Genomic DNA, 21,197 nt, shown 5'->3' with positions numbered 1-21,197 from the left:
CTGCTGCTTAGCTTTCAAATACTTACATGTGTTTGTGGGCAAAAAAAGTTCTCTGTATGCATTAAACTGTTTTTTGAAATAGTGGCTGTAAGTCAGGAGAATGATTTGGAGGTGCGCACAGGTTTGTTGCAGGGTGGTCTTCAGTGGCTGTGCAGTTTTAGACCCTGACCTGAGGTTTCCTGCTGTGCACCTGTGCCTTTGATCACCTAACTTAGTAGGCATTTATTTTCTGTATGATGGAGGGAGAGTGGTGAGAAAAAGGCTTCTGCTGGGCTGAGGCTGTAGTTTAGTGGTAGAGACATGGTAGCATGGCTAAGACCCAAGATTTGATGCCTAACAGATCCCCTCTGTTCAGATCTTTGAGCCTCACTTACTTTTATTATAGCTGCTATTTTAAAGACTGGATGATACTGCTTGTAGTCTACAGGCAGAGAGAGAGAGAGATGAAAGAAAAGGAGAAGACCTATCTTGTTGACACTTGATTGTTTTCAAATGCTTGTTAGCCACAAAACTGAGAATAATTTATATCCGAAATGATCCATCACTGGACAATTTCTTTGTGGAGCCAGCAGGCATTCCTGAAGAATGATTATATTTTTCTTCATAATCCTTCTTTTAGGTCATGATACATTTCCTTGAGGGCAGTGCACCATTTTAGGCTGGGCCACCGTTAATTTACCCGAACACATATTTCGACTTCTCAGTGGCAGTTTGTGCTTGAGAAAAGGGAGTGCTCTGACTGTGGTGGATGCAGGTTGAGTTCTCCATATTTCCTGTGCTTAACCAAGCAATCCCTACCCCAGAGCAGTAGGAATTTATTGGAACTCTTGGCAGGGTGAATATAGTAGTCCCCATGTTTATTACTTAGATTTCTCAATTTGGCCTTTTGGTAAGTGGAAACATTCCAAATCTTTATACATGGGCATATATTTACAAAGCAAATGTAATATAACCCTCCATTTTTTATCCATTTCTTGGTAATGTCCTTTTTCCCCCCTAGTAATTCTTCTTACAAGCCATTAAGACAATCCCCTTCCTTCACATCCCAGAGCCTCTCCTCATTTATTACTGTTGCTGTTTTAAAGACTGAGTAACATTGTGTATATTCTCTACAAAGGCGTGTAAGTGTATCCGTGTTTTCATACTGCTTGTGTGGCCCAAAACTCCTCTAGGGAGACTTCTGAACAAAGTGATTTAATTTCTCCTGACTGCTGGTGACCTTGGAAATTTTAGACACAGAGGATTTTGATTAACACTTGTATAGAAGAGAAAAAAGACCCACCTTCAGTTTCTATTCTTTTGGGAAGCAGTGGGAGGTGGCAGCCCTGAGGAGTTAGAAGGGCTGTGCAGGATTGTAAGGCATGGTTTCCGCTAGTGCCTCTAGGCCTTCTGGTGTTCTCCCTTACAGACTAGCTTCACTGTACTAAAAGTAAGTGTTACAGTGGATCATATCAATGGCATAATGTTAAGAAAATGGTCAGAGTATTATTAGCACAAACACAAATTATGCTCTTAGGAATAAAAAAGTTTAATGAAAATGCTAGCAGCTCTGAGATTATTTTCAAATACTTATCTATAATTTTTCTGAATTTAAGATCTTCATTGGAATGATTTAAAATATTTCCAATTGTCAGAACTGTTTATTTTTTATGTGCCTATTGTTAGTCTCCATGCATAAACTGTACAGCATATTTTCAGGTCATTTTGATGTTATGTTTATTGTCAGGTAACTATCACTGTTTGTAGAAATTTTTGCCAATCTCAAATGACCCCTTACATAAAATGTTTTAACATATATTTTTGGATCTAGCACTTGTGTGTGCTTCTAATGAAATATTTACCAAACTGAAGGTTTATCAGGGAACAGTGATGTCCACTTAAGTGAATGCCTAATGTCAGATAAGGGACTCTTAACATCTCTAGCCCTGAATTACAGATTAAAAAAAGCATCTGCCCATTAGGGGTGGGGGTGGGATTGTGGTAGGAAACTTTCTTTGTTAGGAATCCATCAAACAATAAAGATTTATAAGCAGTCCATTGATGAAAATGAAATGCACTTAAAATAGTTTTGACTGTGTGAGGGAGATGGGAAGGGCGATTGTAGATGGTTAAGAGTAGCATAACGTGAATAAACAACCAGCCTCAGCACTAATTACAGTGCTTTAGAAAGGGGTGTTCCTGGGCACATCTAGGCTGTGGAGAGGCAGCACTGGAGCATTAGTTTCTGTCCCTGTTCTGCTCTTCGCAGTGTAAATGAGAGAACAAAATGTATAATTTTTTATGAATGTGTCTTAAAGATTGTTTTAAGAGAAATCAGAGCTCAAAGATGTCTGAATGAATAAATTTTGACTTATCATTATAAATTTTGTAAAAATACTTGGTATCCAACAATTGCTGATTCTTAAAAATAATATCCACAATCAATACAAGCTATAACTACTAATTAGAAAAGTAGTAGGCTGGGGATTTAGCTCAGCAGCATAAGTGCCTGTTTTTCAAGCGCATGGTCGTGAGTTTGATCCCCAGTACCGATTAAAAAAAAAAGAAAAGAAAAGAAAAGAAAAGAAAAGAAAAGAAAAGAAAATAGTTCTTTGACATGAATTCTGGCGACAATTTGGTTGCCATCTATTCCTTAGGATAAATTTCAAACACTGAGTTAAAGAATCTGGGACTAGTGAAAGTCATTGAAAAAGTACTTTTATCAAAATACTAAACTGAATATATTTTACAATATTAATTATATACTTTTCTGTATGTACAAATTTATTCTCACACCTGAAGTGGTTTTTTTTTTAGAATTGACAAAGGGTGTGACATAGCTTTCCTCTCTAGTCAGGTAATTTCAAAAAGAAAAGGATAAACATTTTAGTTTCTCATACCAAGTTTTTAATATTTGGTTTAACAGTGTTCAAAGGATTCAAAAAATGTAAGATAATAAGGGCTTGCAGGGAAAAAAGGTAAGAAAGAACCAAAAAAATGGTAGTGTCATCTGTGATGGCCATGTGGGGCTTGGAGCACCTGAGTATAATTGCTTCATGTGGAAGTGTGCTGTTCAGATACGATACGCACCAGATATTAAAATCCAAATGTCATGTCGAAACTGGTTTTGTATTGATATGGTGATCTTTTTTTTTTAATTTTTGAGTGAAATAAGAAATAGTATTAAAGTTATTTTCACTTGTTTTTAATTTCTCAGCGTTCTACTAGGAAGATTAAAATATACACACGTGACTCTCATTTGCTTGTGACTTTTTACATTTTTGGCACACAGTTCTTATGTAGAAGGAGGTTATCTGACATGGTCTTGTGAGAGTTGCAGCACATATGGGTAAGTTTTGCTGCAAGATGAGCTGGAGAAGACCAACAGACTTGATAAGTGGTGATTGGAGTGTGTTTGAAAATGCTTAAAAATATCTATCACTTACATTTTTAGAATAATTATATAAGGTACATTTAGCAGGAAAGAACGATCAAGAATATATAATTTTAAATAGTGGAGTGGGGTTGTATAGCAAGGGTCCTAAAAGCACCGAAGCAAGTGGAAACCTGGCCCCTCCTTGATGTTCATTGTCTTCCTCATTTCATAAAGCTACAAGTATCCTGCCTCAGATATCTCTGGTTAACCTGCTAATTGAGATGGTTTACAACACTCAGCTTCAGTTATCTTTGGTAAATAAAATATCCAGTAACTGGTACCTGCAAAATTAATCTGTAAAACATCTAAATAAATACTAAATAGTGTATCATTCTTTAAAATAAACCGTACTTATCTCTAAGTTGAGATGAGGCACATAGTCTTGTTTGCTGTGACTCCTTAAGGAGAAAAGTATATTTAATTGAGTGTCTGCCTAATGATTTGAGAAGTCTAATGACTTAAGTCATCATGTGTCTTATTGATACATATATGTATGTATACATGCATTTATTTATCTCATGCACTCTTATTTAGCACTTATTCTGTGCCAGGCAGTGTTGTAAGAAAATCAGTATATACTTATCTAAAAATAAATGCCACTTTCAAAGAGCTCACTGAGTCATGCCCAGTTCTAAATGTCTTATGTATGTTAATACTTTTCTTGCTAGCGCAGTGGAAGGGGTACAGTTGTCCATGTTAAACCATGTTAAACCAAAGCACAGCAGGGCTAGGTAACTTCTCCAGGTGCACATAGCCAGAGTGTAGGATTGCTGGGAGAAATGCAGCACGGTCCATACTCTTATGTGGGTTGTGTAAACTCTGTTGTTTTACTTTTGTTTCTAGGCAGCACCTGTCAGGTTTAGGGCCAGATGGCATCATCTTCTTCATCCCAGGAGCACATAGAGGCTTTTCATAACTACCTGAAATTTCTGTCATGAGAGTGAAATCATAAAAGACCATATTTTTAGAGACAGAGTATTTATTACGGCTCTTTGTGAATTTATGATTGGCTGTGCTGAAGAAAGGGTGGGATTATGTGGTAATTATGCAAAACAACTTCACATACAGCTCTGCTGATATTAAAACTATACACATGCTGTGACCTGGAAGATATGCAATTGTTTTCTCTCAACCTCATCTTTATGCCTAGATGGTTCACATTTCAGCATTTCATTATCACCAGCAAGCAGCATCAAGGTCTGTGAAGTTCTTTGATACTTTTCTAGTTGCTACTTGTATGAAGAATATTTAGAAATGCTCAGAATTTCTTAAGTAAGATCTAAACCAATTTTGTTGTACTATACTGGCTTTAACAAAAGACTGTAACATAAATTTCATCTTAAGTTAGCATTTTAGTTTCCCTACAGGATCCTGAAAGGACTTTAAGGAAAACTGTACAATCTAATTAAGCCAAGGATGAATCAGATTGTCTGCTGCACTGTCTTTGAGAAACAGATTTTATGGAAATGATGTATAATTTACTTAATCTTTAATGGTAGTTGCTTTTATTAAGTATTAGAGGTTTTTACCACAATTTCAAATATTTTTTCTCTCTAGCACTTCTCACCACACCCACAGTTGAAATAACTGTTTTGGTTTAAAAAAAAAAAAAAAAAAAAACGGAATTGTGAACAGCTTGCAAAGTGGGCCTTTAAGTACCTGACCTTCTCATTTCAAAAATGTCCTTTGGAATTTTATGTCTGAAAGAGTTCCTGATTACATATATTCATTTCTACAATAAATATTTACTTTATATCCACCTATTATTTTGCAAACACTATGCTGGATCTTTCTGTGAATCAAAGACTTGGCCTCCCTTCTCACAGTGCCTACAACCTCTGTTCCTCTTAATTTTAGTCAGTGTGAAATAGAAATTAGAGAAGTGTGAAAAAACACAATATAGTACACCATATCTCTTACGGAATTCTAGAGTTAAATGATATCATAAAAGTGTAATTTTCCAAGATGTCATTTTCCAAGTGAGAAAAACTTGAGATGCATGTTACACAACTCATTTATAAGAGAATGATAGGTAGAGTCAAGGGCAAGGGGCTCTTTTTGGTCTTTGCTATAAGCAGGGATTAGGCTCTGGGTCAGTTGTAGCTTTTTGTGTTTTGTGTATAAATGTAAAATTCTTGTATATGAGATACTTCTAGTATTTCATTGCTTAAAAAGAGAAGTCCATGTCTGTATTAATCACTTTAACCATACCCACAAACTGAAATTTCAGGTCATCATTTATTCAGACAGACGTTACTGAGATTTCCAGTCATTTTAATTTATACTGTTTAAACTGTGGCTCTTTTTGAAGTGATTGACAGGTCAGTGATGAATATCTAGAGATGAAAAACCCAAGGTAGAGGAATAGATCTCAGAATCCACAGGAGAGGAGCATAAATGCTAATTACACATTGACTTTAATTCCTGGTTTGTCAAAGTTGCCTGCAGGTGTGTATCTTGGCAGTCCGCTATTCTCGGGGCCTCATTTGTATTTGAGATTTTCTTTAATAATGTTGCTGCTTCAAAGAGCTGTTTAATCTCTGATTTGCTTCTATTCTCTGTCTCTCCAATATAGGACATAAGTACTCATCAGATGGATATAGTTGTTTTTGGTTATTGAAGATTGAAGGAGTTGTGCTTTGTGGTCTTCCCGTATATTCACTGGAAGGCAGTTTTGGGCTGGTATCTGGGAGTGTTCTTCTGGCCCGAAAGATGCACAGGTGTTCATTATTGTCTGTTATCATTACTCCATCAAATCCATCACCCATCACATCCACCACCCATTGTAATGCTGCCGTCCTTGTGATATTTTAGATTGAACTGGCTCCCCCTTTGGGTAGAGAACAAGTGTTTCTGTCATCTTGTTCTGTGCTGAATAGCTGCTATCTACCCGTCTCTGCATTCTAAGGACGATGTTTGGCATTGGCAGGTGCAAAGTAACCTTGAGATTCATTCAGTTGATTTTTAAACAGGGATGAATTTGGTGCCCTGCTAATAGAGTTCAGAACTCAAGCTTGTTAGATGAATTGTGTGAAAATACAGGGATATGTGGATTTTCCTTATCTCCACATACTTACTAAATTTCTACCAACTGCCTCAAGTTGGACCATACTAAGTGGTATGTACTATTTAAACTTGACCCCAGGATACTTTACAGACCATGGTTTGGCCAACCGTGGGGCTTAGTTTACACTTGTGACTTTGCATTTGATTTTTTCCATGACTCTAGATATTCTGTTGCACTTCTGGCCTCCCTCTAATTCTATGGCTTAGGAGAGACTGGGCTGAGGAAAATTCCAGTTGTATTAACTTAGCATCCAGCGTATTATTTCTCCTCAAGCATCTGAGACAAATGACTCTGTTTGCAGCCCTCCATTCCTCACCCTTTCTTTGGGCTGTATTAACTCTGGCCAGCTGCATGCAGGAAAGCCATTTAAACCACTTTATTGGAGGTACGTTGATCAATATGCCTGTTTGATTATAGCTTTGATTATAGCTTTCACATTTGGTCATCTTCTTAGCTTTAGAGAAGTTAGATTTAGTGGTATTTTCATTGTAGATATCTGATTTTGGGGCGTCATCCTTATATTTTTTTACTTTTTATTTCATCACTTCTCGTAAGAGAGATTTACTTGAAGCTCTTAATTGCTCTGGTCTTTGATGTGGCTCCTTTTGGTTGCTTCTAAAATATGATTCAATGGAATGAGTGACCAACAGAATTCTGAGGCAGCTGTCCTTTTCCAAATTTCCATGTTCATTTTTAAAATGAGTTTGTGAAAAGCAGTGTGAAAGGATTTCAGTGGTGCTAACCAGCAGTGTATCTGCACTTGATGCTCATGCAATATGCTGTGTTTAGGCCGATTGGTGAGAAGTGAAACTGTGTTCAGAAAGGGATTATAGACTGTAAGGTTAGCTCAGACTGATCCAAAGCAGGGATCTTAAGTGATTTCATAAAGAAATCGATTATCTTACATGACTTCATAAAGAAAAAGTGTTGCTTATTTAGTGTGTATTAGGATTGAGTGTTCTCATTTTATACTTCCCACTTTCTATTTGTATACACACCCTTGTTAATTTATAATTCTCCTGTCCTCCCTCTGTTAAAAAACAAAACAAAAAATGTCTTAACTCCAAATGTGTTTCTGTTGGACCTAATTAGTTGTATCATTTTGATATACATACTGTGAAAAAGATTGCCAGCGTGTTTGTGATGTGAAGTTCTTAACCTGGTCTAGGAGAAGGTATGGCAGATTAATAATTACATAATTTTTGAGGAAAGACAGGTCTGATATTGAAACATAGATCCTCAAACTATTCTGATGCAGAACAGGTTTAAGAACTACTTTTATTTTAACATCTGATAAGCGCTCAGGAATGATGCAGACCTTTTCCCTGTCAGAATTCCATGGTCTTGTGTTCAGCCATTTGTTTTCCCTCTTTCAGTTATCAGTTTTTTCCTGGTTTTAAAAGTATACTTTTTTGAAAAAGCAGTTTTAGGTTCACAGAAAAACTGAGTTATTTTCCCTCCATGAATATATAGTGTCCAACACTAGAGTAGTGTACTTACTAAAACTAATGAATTTACTTTGCACATAGTTTTCGTTCTGAGTCCATAGGGGCCACACTTGATATGGTACCTTCTGTGCAGTTTGATAAATATATAAAGGAATGTATCTACCACTGTAGGATCATACAGAATAGTTTTACTGCCGTAAAAATGCCCTGTGTTCTGCCCATTCATCCCTCCCTCTGCCTCTCCCCGAGCCCGGCAACCGTTCATCTTACTGCCTTCCTTGTTTTACCAGAATGTCATACAGTTGGAGTCACACAGTATGAAGCCTTTGTGGCTTGGCTCCTTTCACCTAGTCATTTGCACTTGAGGTTCCTATACGTCAGTGCGTGCCTTAGTAGCTCATTTCTTTTTACCACTGAGAATCACATCCTAGTGTCTTGGTTGTAGCACAGTTTATACATTCATCTAGGATATCTTGGTTATACCTAAATCTTGACAGCTATGAACAAAACTGCTGTTAACATTTATGAGCAGGTTTTTGTGCGAATGAGTTGTCAGTTCCTTCAGGTAAATTCCAGAGATCAAATGGTAAGGGTATGTTTAATTTTATAAGAAACCACCAAACTATTTTCCAGGTTAGGTGGACATTTTCAATCCTACTAGGGGTGAATGAGAGTCCCTCTTTATCCTAATCTCTACCTTTGATGAACTAATCAGGTGTTTTGCATTTTAAATCAGATTGTTTTCTTATTGTTGAATTTGAGTTACTCGTATATTTTGGGTAACTACCTTATCAGATAGGTCTTTTGTACAGATTTTCTAGCAGTCTGTTGCTCAGCTTTTTATTGAATAAGATCTTAGACCTAGGAAGTCAAACTGAGTTGATCTTTTACAATTACACAAACACCTTTGGTTGCTCCTGAGCTGTATGCAAACGCAGTCTAACTCTTGATTCTTTATTTTCAGGTCAATGTGACAGTGGACTACATTAGACCAGCCAGCCCTGCCACAGAGACAGTGCCTGCTTTTTCAGAACGTACCTGTGCCACTGTCACCATTGGAGGAATGTGAGTGTTCTGGCTGGCAGAAACCCAGCTTCAGTCCCAAGTAGTTAAAAGTTCCCTGCCTAGTCAATTCTCTCCTTCCCTTTGCTCCGCTTCGCTTTCTCTTCCACTTAACCCAGTGGTTTATAATTATGTGCCTGTGCAGCACTTTATATTTGCAAAGCACTTTATAATCACTCATTAGCTAATCATATACTTTCATCATTGTTGTAATTTAAGATTTATTGGGCTCTGTGTGCTCGGCACTATGAAGTACACATTATTACTATTAATAATGCAATTTATGAAGTACCAAGCTTGGCCCTAGCCACTGTCCAAAATTAGTTTATAAAGATTTTCTATATGTTGGTTTAAAGTTGTAGCACTATTCACCTAAAAAGATAAAAAAGTAAAAGAGGAAGAAGAGGAGAGGTTAATTGGACATTTTCTTTGTATAGAGATTTGTAATCCACTGTCTGACTATTCCTTGGTTATATTCCAAGGTCTCTTGTTAGCCTGGTTGATGAACAGAATCTTTCAATGGAGGTGTCTGACAGAGGAAGGAGGAAGCCTGCTGGGCCACGCTTCCACAATAAATATTAAAACAATCAGTCAGTCCCCAGTAGCAATTCTTACTTAGCATAAAGTATACCAGCATGGTAATTATTTCCTTCTCTATTTAACAGTCTTAAGTGCTGTTTGTTACCAAACTGCAGTTTTTCTTTTTCTTTTAAGGGGGCATGGTGGAGGGGATAAAAAGAATAGGTTTTTTATCAAAACAGAGATTGTCTTATTGAAAGTATAATGAAGCCTGCCAGAAGAAATACAGTAAATAAGCTGCAGCAGTGCCTCAGCAACGAGGAAAATCTTGTAGCTATTTAGCTTCTAGAAACTCTTCTATCAAACAGAAGCTTCTTTCCCTTCATTCTTGAATTCATGTTTGGAAATGGCTATGTATAGCCAGTTCCCTCTCTTGTATTTGTTAATGTTGATAATGTTCACACAATTGGAGGTTTCATTGTTGCCAGGAGGAGCTTAATATAGGCATTTGATGTCATTACCTTCACACCATCACAGACGGCAGATTTTGCGGGAAGCTGGTTTCTGATAAATCAGGTAACATTTCTGAAATGTGAAAAACTAGGCCATGTTTCGGTCATTATTCTGGCTGTGTGACTTACAGGAATGATTTATTACCAATTGATCACCACTTCTTAGGAGCCAGGCTTGTTTTTCCCTCTTGAAGAGAGCTGGGATGTTAGTATTCCCCTACAGTAAAATTTTTAATGTGGCAGGTAGTCATCGCCATAGATTACTGCTCCTGCTGTCTAATTACTAGGGGAAGCAGTTCGTGTCTGTAAAAATGTACGTCTTCATTTTTGGTATATGACCTCCACCAATATTTATTTAACACTGCATTAGAGAGTATGTTATCTCATTTAGTTACCATCTGAGAATTTTATAAAAGAGCTTTCACTGCATAATATCAGACCTTTATGGAATCTTTTTTGGAGATTCTTAACATTTTAGAACAATTTGAGTGAGACCATTTATTTAAATTTCCAGTGGAGAATGTTGTGGCCATGCCCTGTGGCATAAAACCTTGAAGTGAAAGTATATTTGTTTGGCTTTGATTGAGATTATTCCTTCAGCTCATGTAGGTATCTCTTTGCTATGCTGATTTCATTTCCTTTGGATATATACCCAGAAATAGGATTTCTGGATCACACAGGTCAGTTTTTAGTTTTTTGAGAAGCCTCCATGCTGTTGTCCACAGTGGATGTATTAGTTTACATTCATACCAGCAGTGTATGGGATCCCTTTTTTCTCCTTTTCATCACTAGCATGTTTTACTTTTTGCTTTTTTGAAAGTGGACATTCTGACTGGGATGGGGTGATAGCACACTGGCATTTTGACTTGCATTCTCCTCAGTGGTGAACATTTTGCAGTGTAATTGTTGACCATTTGTGTGTCTTTTTATCTTTTCCTTCTATGGCACTAGGGACTGAACCTAAGGCTTTCATACTGAGCTACATCCTCAGACCCATTCCCCTTTTAATTTCTTTTAAACTTTTTCAGACAAGAGCTTGCTAAATTGTCCAGGCTGGGCTTGAACTTTCAATCCTCCTAAGTTATCCTCCCAGAGGGCTAAGATGACAGTGGTATGTACTATCACACACAGCTTTCATGTCTTCTTATAAAGAAATGTCTACTCAGAACCTTTACCGCATTTTTAAATTGTATTACTTGGTCTTTGTGGTTGAGTTTGTCTAGCTTCTTGTATATTCTGGGTAGCAGAATTTATTGTTGTTATTAAAAGCACTCTACTTAGGCTACTGTCTCCCTGGAAATAGGGGATTTTGTCTCCTTTAATCCATATCATAGCCCTAATATCCAGCAGATGGTAGGCAATAAGGAATTTGTTGAAGAATTTATTAGCTGGATTGCTAAGGGTCCCTTTATGAGGCATGACAGGGCTTATTTAAATGTTTGCTACCTGAGATGGCTTGTTAAAAGTCTAAATAGTATTGTGTCTGATCTAGTGGTCAGCTATTTTACCATAGTAGCTAGGAAAGAAGACTTTTAAAAGCTATCTCCCAAATAGTTTACTTCATTTAAGCATGTACATGCATGTATGTAGTTTCAAATCTCTGAGATATGGGCAGCATGATTCACCTATTTGATATCCCAGTGAACCCCATAACTTCCTGTTTGGAAGGGAACTCAAAAAGCACTAATTATAGAACCTTATATTTTTGAGACTTACATCCCCCTCATCTGTTTCAGTTGTCCCACTTTTATTTTACAGCCATTTTAACACCATTCTTTTAAACTTTCTTAAATGTACAGGTGTTTCCATCAACACATGTTCTTTGTATACTCATGCTTCAATGATTAGCGCAATATTTAATGCAGTGCATGACTGAAATATCAGACACCACTAGAATAAAGCTAGATCTGGAAACAAAGCAGAGTAGGATGAAGAGTACAAGTGTGTTGGTGGCCCAGAGTCACTCATTGGGATTGACCTTGTATGGGTGAGTGAAGGGACAGTTAATTAAGAGCACTTCTGTGAAATGCATTGCCCTTTTTAGCAGAGGCTTTGTGTTTATACTTGTAGAAGTGGTGTGAAAATCAGCAGAGATCCAGTCTAAAATGATATCTGCCATCTGCAGGTTTACCTACCAACATTTAGCCCTGCCTTCCAGCTGGTGGCTTTCCAGTTGTTTAGGACACCAGGAAGACTTCAGACAGGAGAACTGCCTCCGAAGTTGATGGTCCTAGGGGACCGAGAAGAGATGGATGAGATAATGTCTTTCACAGGGGTATTTTGAAGCATATTTTAGGTGTGTTTCACATGCAAAGTATGTGAATTGTAGGGCTCTGTGGAATCCTCCTTTTCTATGTGAATTGTAGGGCTCTGTGGAATCCTCCTTTTCCTCTTGATATGTATCAGAGCAGTGAGTCTCAGGACTCTCTGAGGCCTTGCTGGTGTGACACAGGCTTCATTCAGATCCCCATCTTGTACCCTCTGGGGAATCAATGGAAACAAGGTTTATCATTCCTCTAATATATTAAAATTTTTTCTTGATTAACTTCACAGTGGAGTTGGCTAGAGTAGTTATCTGCTAATCAAAACAGTTTAAATAAAAAATAAAAAGCCCAAACCTTGAGTGTTTCTCATTCTCTGGTTCTGGAGTTGCGAATTAGCTGATCCTTTTAGGCCTGGTTTGTGACATGAAGCTGTCAAGATGCGCTTCCTGTTAATTACTTTTTATTGTATTTAGGACACTTAAATAACTCTTCTTGTGATTTAGTCTTCTATGTAATTAGCTGCAGTGATTAAAATCTCATTCTTTCCTTCTTGCCAGAGCCTTCTTGAAGAGTGAGATTTTTCTGGGGTGACCTTTCCCTGGGCTGGACATTACAATTACTTCAAACTCCAATTTGGTGAACCCACATAATCTATTAACTTGCTGCTCATGTCTTTTCTGCGTATCACTTTTTCAAAGAAAGGTGTTAGAAGCTAACATTTGTTAACACTTAGAAAAAGACACCTACAATATATAAGAAGAATCAAGCTTACCATTTTAGCATCCTCACCCTCATCCCTGCAAAACTGTCATATACCCAGAAGACACAGGGCCACAAAACCATTTCCCCACTCTCTCTCATTTAGGTGAAGTATTTCACAGTGGTAAGATGGACATGGATCATTTGGAACAAGTTTAAAGAATGGCACAGAGATGGAACTATGGAAGCATAATAACTGGAAAAAAATGTGTTTATATATTCTATACAAGATCACTTTTTTTTTTTTTTTTTAAAACCAAGAATTGAACTCAGGACATTGTGCTTGCCAGACAGGTGTTGTTCTGCTGAGCTATATACCCCCAGCATGATCACATGTTAGAGAGATGATTTGTTTTTTGTAAGTTTCAGTGTATGAGTTTATCATGAGTGTCTCATGCCTGCCTGAGCCCTTCCTTGAACTATGCAGAGCCATTGCCACTAGTCTTGATGCCTGTCTGAGTATGAGGCCTTCATTTGTGGGGCCTGGGCCATCTGAAATTGACACCTTTGCTCTAGTGTTTGTTGTCTAGCAGATTCAACACCATCTTTATGAACTTCTTTGGATTCTTCACAGGTAGAGGTTGACTTTATTATGTTAGCTATATTTATATGAAACAGACTTCTGAACTTGGAAGGAAAAAGGTTTCCTTTGCTTTTACTCTTTTTCTTTGGTTCAGATTTCCCAGAGCACTAACCCCTACCCCAGCTGTTCCAGTAGTAACTAAAACACTTGGTTAGATCTTGTCCTTACTCTGCTAAAAAATGTTTTTTTGCATACTAATCCTACTCTAGGTTTTCCTCCCAGTCACAGTAGGAGTAAGTGTCGTACATCCCTAGCTTTTCTGGCTCAAGTTCCACAGCTTTGAAACTTTCTCTGTCAGCCAAATTGCCTATATTGCAGAGTTTTCAAATCTTACAACATACTACTAATATTTCACTTTTAAGCTACACGTACGCTGAATCTGAATTCCCATTTTCTGGCTTAGTCTTTTTACCTATAGAGACATCCTGGTGGTTCACTTTCTATATCAGTGTGCCTCAGCCAGATGATGAGTTTTCGGTGGTAGCTAACCTCTCTGCCTCCAGCGGATCCCTTCAGTGTCCTTGTATTTATTAAGTCAGTATGGTGTGCTCCGGGCTTGTTGTTGATACTGATTTTGGTTTGGGGTTTTTTTTTTTGGCCTGTGGTGGTGGTGGTGGTGGTGCTGCTGCTGCTGCTGCTGCTGATTGTTGTTGTTCCTACCTGCCTTTGCAGAAAAAAGCGGACACCAAAGAGGATTGGATTTTTGTTCACACCTTAAATTACAAACAAGCAATCCCCTCCACCCCCATTTAAAAGAATATTTAGATTATTTTCTAGAGGCCCTAGGTTAGTTGGTTTGTGTAGTAGTGCTCCTTCTTTTACACTGAGTAGTGAAGTTAGGCCCATCCATCATTCCCAGGTCATAGGAAGATCTCTAGCAGAAAGAAGTAACAGTACTTTGAAAGGATGCAGTTGGATAACTGGGCTTATATTCTGCTAGCTCAAGTATGGCAATCATTTGAAAAGATTTGTGCCACAAATCACTGAAGAAGAAACTTAGCTGTTGCATATGGCTCAGGTATGGAGTCAGGAAAACACTGTTGAGTCTCAGACAACTCTGCTACTTTCGTTCAAATATTTTGTGGCTGTTCATGTATGGAAGCCTCCTGCTGCTGGCTCTCTTACTTCTTTAAAAATCAAGGTTTTAGTTTACTTTAACCATCATGACTGCGCACAAGTTTAATTTAGATTTTCACAAGGGCACCTATGGATCTACAGATCAACAAAATGCTTTACTGAGGTACAAGGTGCATGAGAGCATTTCTTCCTTTTTTTTTTTTTTTTTTTTTTTTCCTTAAATTCTGAGGCTGTCTCTTGACTAGTGTGCCAGGCTGTGGAGAACCTGAGAAGCTCCCTTTGTCAGTCTCCTAAGGAGAACTGGGGAGAGAACAAGGCTCTTTTCCATCCCAGGGAGCTTGCCTTAATGGAGGAACATCCAGGAATGTTGAAGGTGCGTCAGAAAGTATTGAGAGGTCCTGTTTGAAAGAGTAAAATGATGACCAGCTTAACTCCTTTGGGCTTCAAAGTAGTCAATGAGGGACTAGACCCAAAAAGGGACAAGCTGCTGCTGCTGCTGCTGCTGCTACTATAGCTGTCTCCTAAGAACCATTAGATTTTTTAAAAAGGAAAAGAAAGAGATACAAAAAGAAACAGAAAATCATGTTTCTGTTTTGTTTTTCCATTCACTAAATACTTCTATTGAACTCCTTGAGTGCCATGCCCTGGAAATAGAGCAGTGAATAAAACAAAAACTGGTTCCTATGTTAGGGGCCTCTCACCTGCAGTTTATTCTGAGAATTCCTGAGGACTGGAATCCTCAGATGTCTTCATGGGCATTCACTTGGTTGGCCGTTCTCAGAACCATGTTTATGAAGATTTTTGCTTTAAAAAACATGTGGCTTTTTTTAATCAGGGCATATGAAAAGGACTTACTTAAGATTTTTCCAGGGACAGAGATTTTACCATTGGAAAATAGGTTAAAATATAAATGAAAAACTAATCCGTCTTATAACTTTATTTTTAGATAGGTCAGTAACTTAACTGTCAAGAGACAAAAGTGAAATGCTCAAAAGACAGCTTACTAAAGCCTGTCTGTTCTTTTCCTCTACACAAGGGTAGTTCCTGGGTCATTGGCATGGGAAGAGCTCTGGAATCCCAACAACCAGTGCTCTTAGGCACTGTCCGGATGGCTTCCTTTCTTTGTGGCTTCCCGTGGCGGCGCAGCCTTTGATGCTGACTTCCTAACAGTTTCTACTTCTCACTTCTTTGTTATCCTTATAAATTAACAGTACTATTTTTTTTTAAATGTTTCTCCTTTATACAATATCTGGTTATTTCTGAAATAGACATATTTTTATAAGTTTATATTGTGGTATCCATTAGGAACCCCCAGCTTTATAACATGAATTTAGTTTTACCAACAATGAGATTTTTAACATTTGTTTAATCTGATTTAGCTTTATATGCTCCCTGTTCTTAAGCATAAAGAAATTAAAACAATTAAAGCCTTAATTTTTCTATTAGGAAGATTATAACATTTATTGTATTTCTCTTTGGTCACTGTAATTGTCTTCCTAGCTTTGTCCATAAATTTATCCTAAAAATTTAATTCTGCCCCCCATAGCAATTATAATTAGTTGTGTTAGATACTATAATACAATTATGTTAGACCAAGAAATATGATAGTGATTAAATTATAGAAAAAAGAAATCTATTGTCACTAAATCCTCCAAGAAGTGTTAAATTGATTTTCTCTTTTTTCCTTTCTGTACGTCTTCATATACAGCTGCTGCTTATTTCAAATCATCCTTTTTTTTTGGTGTTTCCTTTTATTTTAGTAAAGAATCCTTATTTTTCCAGTGTAAGTGGTAAACTTTGTGAATTTCTACATCTGAATATGTCTTAATTTTGGCTACATGATTGTTTCATTATAAAATTCTTGCTTCAGAATTATGATGTTTTTCCGTTAGTTCTTTGCAGGCCATTGTCTTCTGTTGCTTCATCAATGCTTATAAGAAATTCAGTTTGCATTTGTCCAACTTTAAGCCCCCCCCCCCAATTTTTATAGCTTTTACAATTTTCTTTTTAACTCTGATTTTCTGAAATTTTCCTGATTTGTTTCTAAGTATGTTTTGTTTTTTCTGTTGCATACTGAGTGGGCGTTTTCATACCTTCTCAAGATTTTTTTTCCCTGCTGTTTTTTGTATTTCTTTCTCTTTTGTTTATGTCCTTGCTTCTGGAAACTACTGGTATTCTATCTTTTGTTTTAGCTCTCTGTAATCTTTCTGTAAAATTTCTAAAACCTCCTTTAGATGTTTGTTGTATATTCAAGATGTTATCAGCTTAACCTTGCAGATTACTTGCTTGACCAGCCAATCATGCATATTGTCTTATTTTTGTTCATTCCCATCTCTTGCTTATTTACTCACTCATTAGCTGTAGTTTTTATTTGTTTTGTTTCCAGTGATAGAGATTAAACCTAACTAGGTTGCTTAGTAATTGGAGTAGACTGCTGTGTTACTAAGCATTCCACAGTTGTGCCAAAGGGAAAATACCCTTTCTTTAAAGGAAAGGTTTGTTTTGGCTAATGGTTTCCAAGGATTTAACACATAATTAGCTGAGGGCAGAAACATGATGGAAAGACCTGGTAAAAGAAGGCTGCTCACCTCATGACAGCTACATAGCAGAGAGAAAAAGCCAGAAAGGAAGAGGCCAAGGTATAGTTTCCAACTTGCCTAACTTGCTTTCTTTACCTAGTTCCTTCCTGGGGAAGTATCCATCACCTCCTTGTAAATCACATCAAATTGTATCCATAAATTTACTGATAAAAGTAAATTTCTTATGGATTCAATCACTTTCTAAAGAAGCTCTACCTTGAACATTGCTGTACTGGGGACCAAATCTTCAAGACATGAACCTTTGAGGGACATTTCATATCTAAACCATAACAGCTTATGTTGGTCTGCAGTGACAGTTGCTTCCTCACACATTTCTATCATGAGATGAAGTATTCAAGTCCTGCCAGGGTGCCTGAATACCTGGACCTGGAGCAAGCAAGTCACAGACTTCACTAAAACAATTCAGGTTAAGAGGACTCCTGTAGAGAACTTTAGTGTATTTCAGACAGGGTGGTACAAGACAGGCTGGGTATGCTGTCATGTGCACTGTAAATCTGTATCAGTCACTCTGCCTCTGCTTTTGTTCAGCATCCATCTAAGGTTCTTCCAGAGTGACATCACCAGCTGTCTGAGGTACCATACCACTTGTATCTTTGAAGTGAATTATCTGCTGTGACATTGATAATTTGGGGGAATGCCATTGATGCACATTTGAAAATCATGTTGATAGAAGAGTACTAAAAGAATAAAGGATAAGCTTTCTCACATTTAAAGGGGGAGCTTAGCAAGATAGAAAATCTTAAAAAAGAAAAATGGGGAAATCTGAAGTTGAGAAATCTATAATAGTGACAACTTTAGTGGCTTCAAGCATGTTTGCACTTTGCTGTGTGTTGTGGGTAACCTCTGTTGCAAGCTCCAAAACAATGGATTCATGAAGAAGGCTTAACCCTGGATCAGATTTTATGTTTTGATTAAAAAGGTCTTTATTAGAAGCTGTGGCCAAGCACCTCATCTAGGAGTAGGGAGCTGTTCTGCCAGTACACATTTGCTGTTGTAGGTATTTTTAAGGTTAGTTTTTCAGGTCGCAGGATTACAAAGTTCCACGTGGTTTAAGTGGTTTAACCACAACTCTGTTTCTGTCACAAGCCTTGTTAGTTCAGTTTTTTGTTTTGTTTGGGGCGGGGGGGCAAACACATCATGTTTTGTGGGCTGCACATGTAAGTATGGAATAGCAGACATGCTGTACTTGTTCTAAGGACTATTGCTTAATGTTTTGCAAGGGTTTGTAGGTATAAGAGGGAAGGAGGAGAGGCTGGCTGGCCTGCCCAGCTCTAGTGAATGTAGTTCCTAATTAATTGCAACACAATGTCCATAATGCATATGCAGTGTGATTTGTATTTGGAGTATTCTTATTTCTTAGTGCTTGTACCCCCTTTTCTCTACTAATCTGATCCTGTCTTCTTTCTTTCAGACAGACTTTGTAGACTTTCTGCTCTAGTAGTAACAGTCTTTCTTCTTTTTCAGCACCATTAAGGCTGTATTCTTTTCCATTTGTGTCTTCCCCTTACTTCTGTGGGACTTTTTAAAGGATGGCATGTGGACATACATAGTTCTCAACCTGCCATTCTGACCTCCTTTAAGCTTGCTTGCTTGCTTGCTTGCTTTCTCCCTTTCTTTTGATAGTACAATTGATGTGATAAGGAGAGGGGACATTTGACACTGTTACCAATAAGCAAAACTTCTGAGTCCTTTATATGTCATTTCTCAGCCCCCTCTCTTCACAGTTCCCGTGGTCAGCACAGTGAAAGTGTTGAGGGAAATAGAGATGGAGTTTTTATAGATTTTTCTATCTCCCAGTTGTGATGCCTCTTAAAAGATATTTGCACCAGTTCATATTGTGTGATCTCTTTTTAAAAAGTAATAGAAATTGTGGAGACATTTTTAAAAAGGTTAAAAAATAGGATAAATTTTCCCTTATTTCTTCATGCTAATATAGTAACTATTATTTGGGGAGTACTCCTTTTTTAGGAATTTAATTTAGGGGCAGAAGAACTTGAACCTCCTTAGTCATAGTGTAAAGATAAAGTCTAAGACAAATTATTATTGGATCTTGAGTCTGCATATTTTTGTAAATACTTTAGAAATTAATAGACCTAAAGTAAACCTCAACTCCACTATTAGTTAGCAGTATACTCTTTTTACTGTTGTGGAGATTAAATGTGATAATGCTTTTAAAATGCGTAACAATTAAATATTTAAATGAGCCCTGAGCTTCTCCACCCAGCTGGTCACCATTGACATTATTTCAGATCTCTTCTTTCTTTGTCCTTTTTCCCATTTCAACCTTATATCTCTGGCCATTTTCTTTTTTTCCTTTAGACTCTTCTCATTTGTAGAGATTTTTCTTGCATGTTTTATTTCATTCTATTATTTATCTCTCTGCCTACTGATAATCCCACTATAAACAGTGAAGCCTAAACATTAACTTCGTATGTTGCCCAAAGTTAATTTAAAAAAAAATAATGTTACCCTACCTACTCAGAAGGCTGAGGCAGAAGATCTCAATTTCATGATTGGCCTGGGCTTCATAGTGAGACATCATCTCAAAACAAAACAACTATGACAAAGACAACACAAAATACCTGCATTGGGTTGCATTTTACATTTTGTTGTACAACTCCATTTTGATAGGTACTTTGGTTTGGCTTTATCTCTTATCTCATTTTCTTAGTTGTCATGAGGACTAAACTACTTCTGTTTTCTTGTTAACTATTTAATGTGTATTATGTCACCCAAGGCAGTAATAATTGATAAGTACTTGCATAAAGATAGAAGTAATTGATCATTTGAGTCATTCTTAATGTTTCAAGAAACTTCATACACCTTTACCGTTCAGTAAGCACACAGTGTATTTCTTAGTAAAAATTGTTTATACCCTTTCTCACACAGCTGTAATCTCAGCACCCTGGAGGCAGGGACAGGAGCATCAGGAAGTTAAAGCCCAAGTTGGACAGTTTAGCAGCTTAGCAAGACTGTCTCAAAATTTTAATGACTTAGTTTAATTTTAAAAGGACTGGGGATAAAGCTCAGTGAAAAGGCCATTGACTCAGTCTCCAACACTGTAAAATAAAAAATAAAAACTTTATTTTCTATCTTCCAATTTAAGAGATGTGCAGGCTGTCTTTCTCCTGATTTCTGCTCACTCTGCTTAGTAAGTTTATTACCTGTATGTCTGATGTGGTGACTAAAGCAGAGGACAAACCACGTAGTCCTTTTTTTAAAAGAGCATAATATGTTTATTGAAAGAAAGAAAGTTTCTGTCTGGGCCAGAGACAGAAAAGGTCCCAAGTGGGACTGTCTTTTCTAGGGACTTACAGAGCAAAACCACAAAGTAAGATGGGTCTAAGATGGGAAAAATTTGGGAACTCGTAAGACATGAGATAGGACAGAACTCTGGTCAACCAGTAAGATTAATTGTTCAGATAAATTGACCAAATTTGGTACAAATGGGAAAGCGACTCACAGAGCAGGTGACACTCGCTTAGTACTTTAGGAAACAGGCAGCTCTTAGATTGACCCTCTTCTCCATCCTTATGAATTTTTGTTCTTTCAGACAGATGTGTTTAAAACAAGGGCACAGAGGGAATTCAGAGGGATTTCGCAGATATGGGGACCTTGGAGATAAATATGTATGGTAGAATTTACAGATGTTTGAGAGCCTGTGCTTTGTAACAGAGCTTGTGACTGCCTAGCACATATGCAGTTTTACATGGAGCCTCTTGGCTTTCAGATGTATCTGCTTACATAGAAACTGAGATTCAGCAGATTATTGCTTAAATGTGTGCTTCTATTATGTTGTGAATTATAAGCCATCACCTATCAGGTCATTAGCAAGGGGAGCTATTATACAGCTTTCACACCAACCCTTCCCCTTTGAAAAATAAAGGGAGG

General features: G+C 37.4%; 1 protein-coding gene across 1 annotated transcript in view; it reads left to right on the top strand.

Moving 5' to 3' along the window:
• Positions 1-21,197, top strand: part of Snd1 (staphylococcal nuclease and tudor domain containing 1) — a 418,031-nt gene that overhangs the window by 179,984 nt on the left and 216,850 nt on the right. The window contains exon 12 of the mRNA XM_003475164.5: positions 8,895-8,995. Within this exon, the coding sequence (XP_003475212.2) occupies positions 8,895-8,995 (101 nt within the window). The remainder of the gene's footprint in view (positions 1-8,894; positions 8,996-21,197) is intronic.

Source organism: Cavia porcellus, unplaced genomic scaffold (genome assembly GCF_034190915.1).
Source record: "Cavia porcellus strain 051 isolate PalLab524CR breed Dunkin Hartley unplaced genomic scaffold, mCavPor4.1 scaffold_2, whole genome shotgun sequence".
In the NCBI taxonomy this organism is placed as follows: domain Eukaryota; kingdom Metazoa; phylum Chordata; class Mammalia; order Rodentia; family Caviidae; genus Cavia; species Cavia porcellus.
The sequence above is the reverse complement of the archived record's forward strand: the minus strand, read 5'-3'. Positions and strand labels throughout refer to the sequence as shown.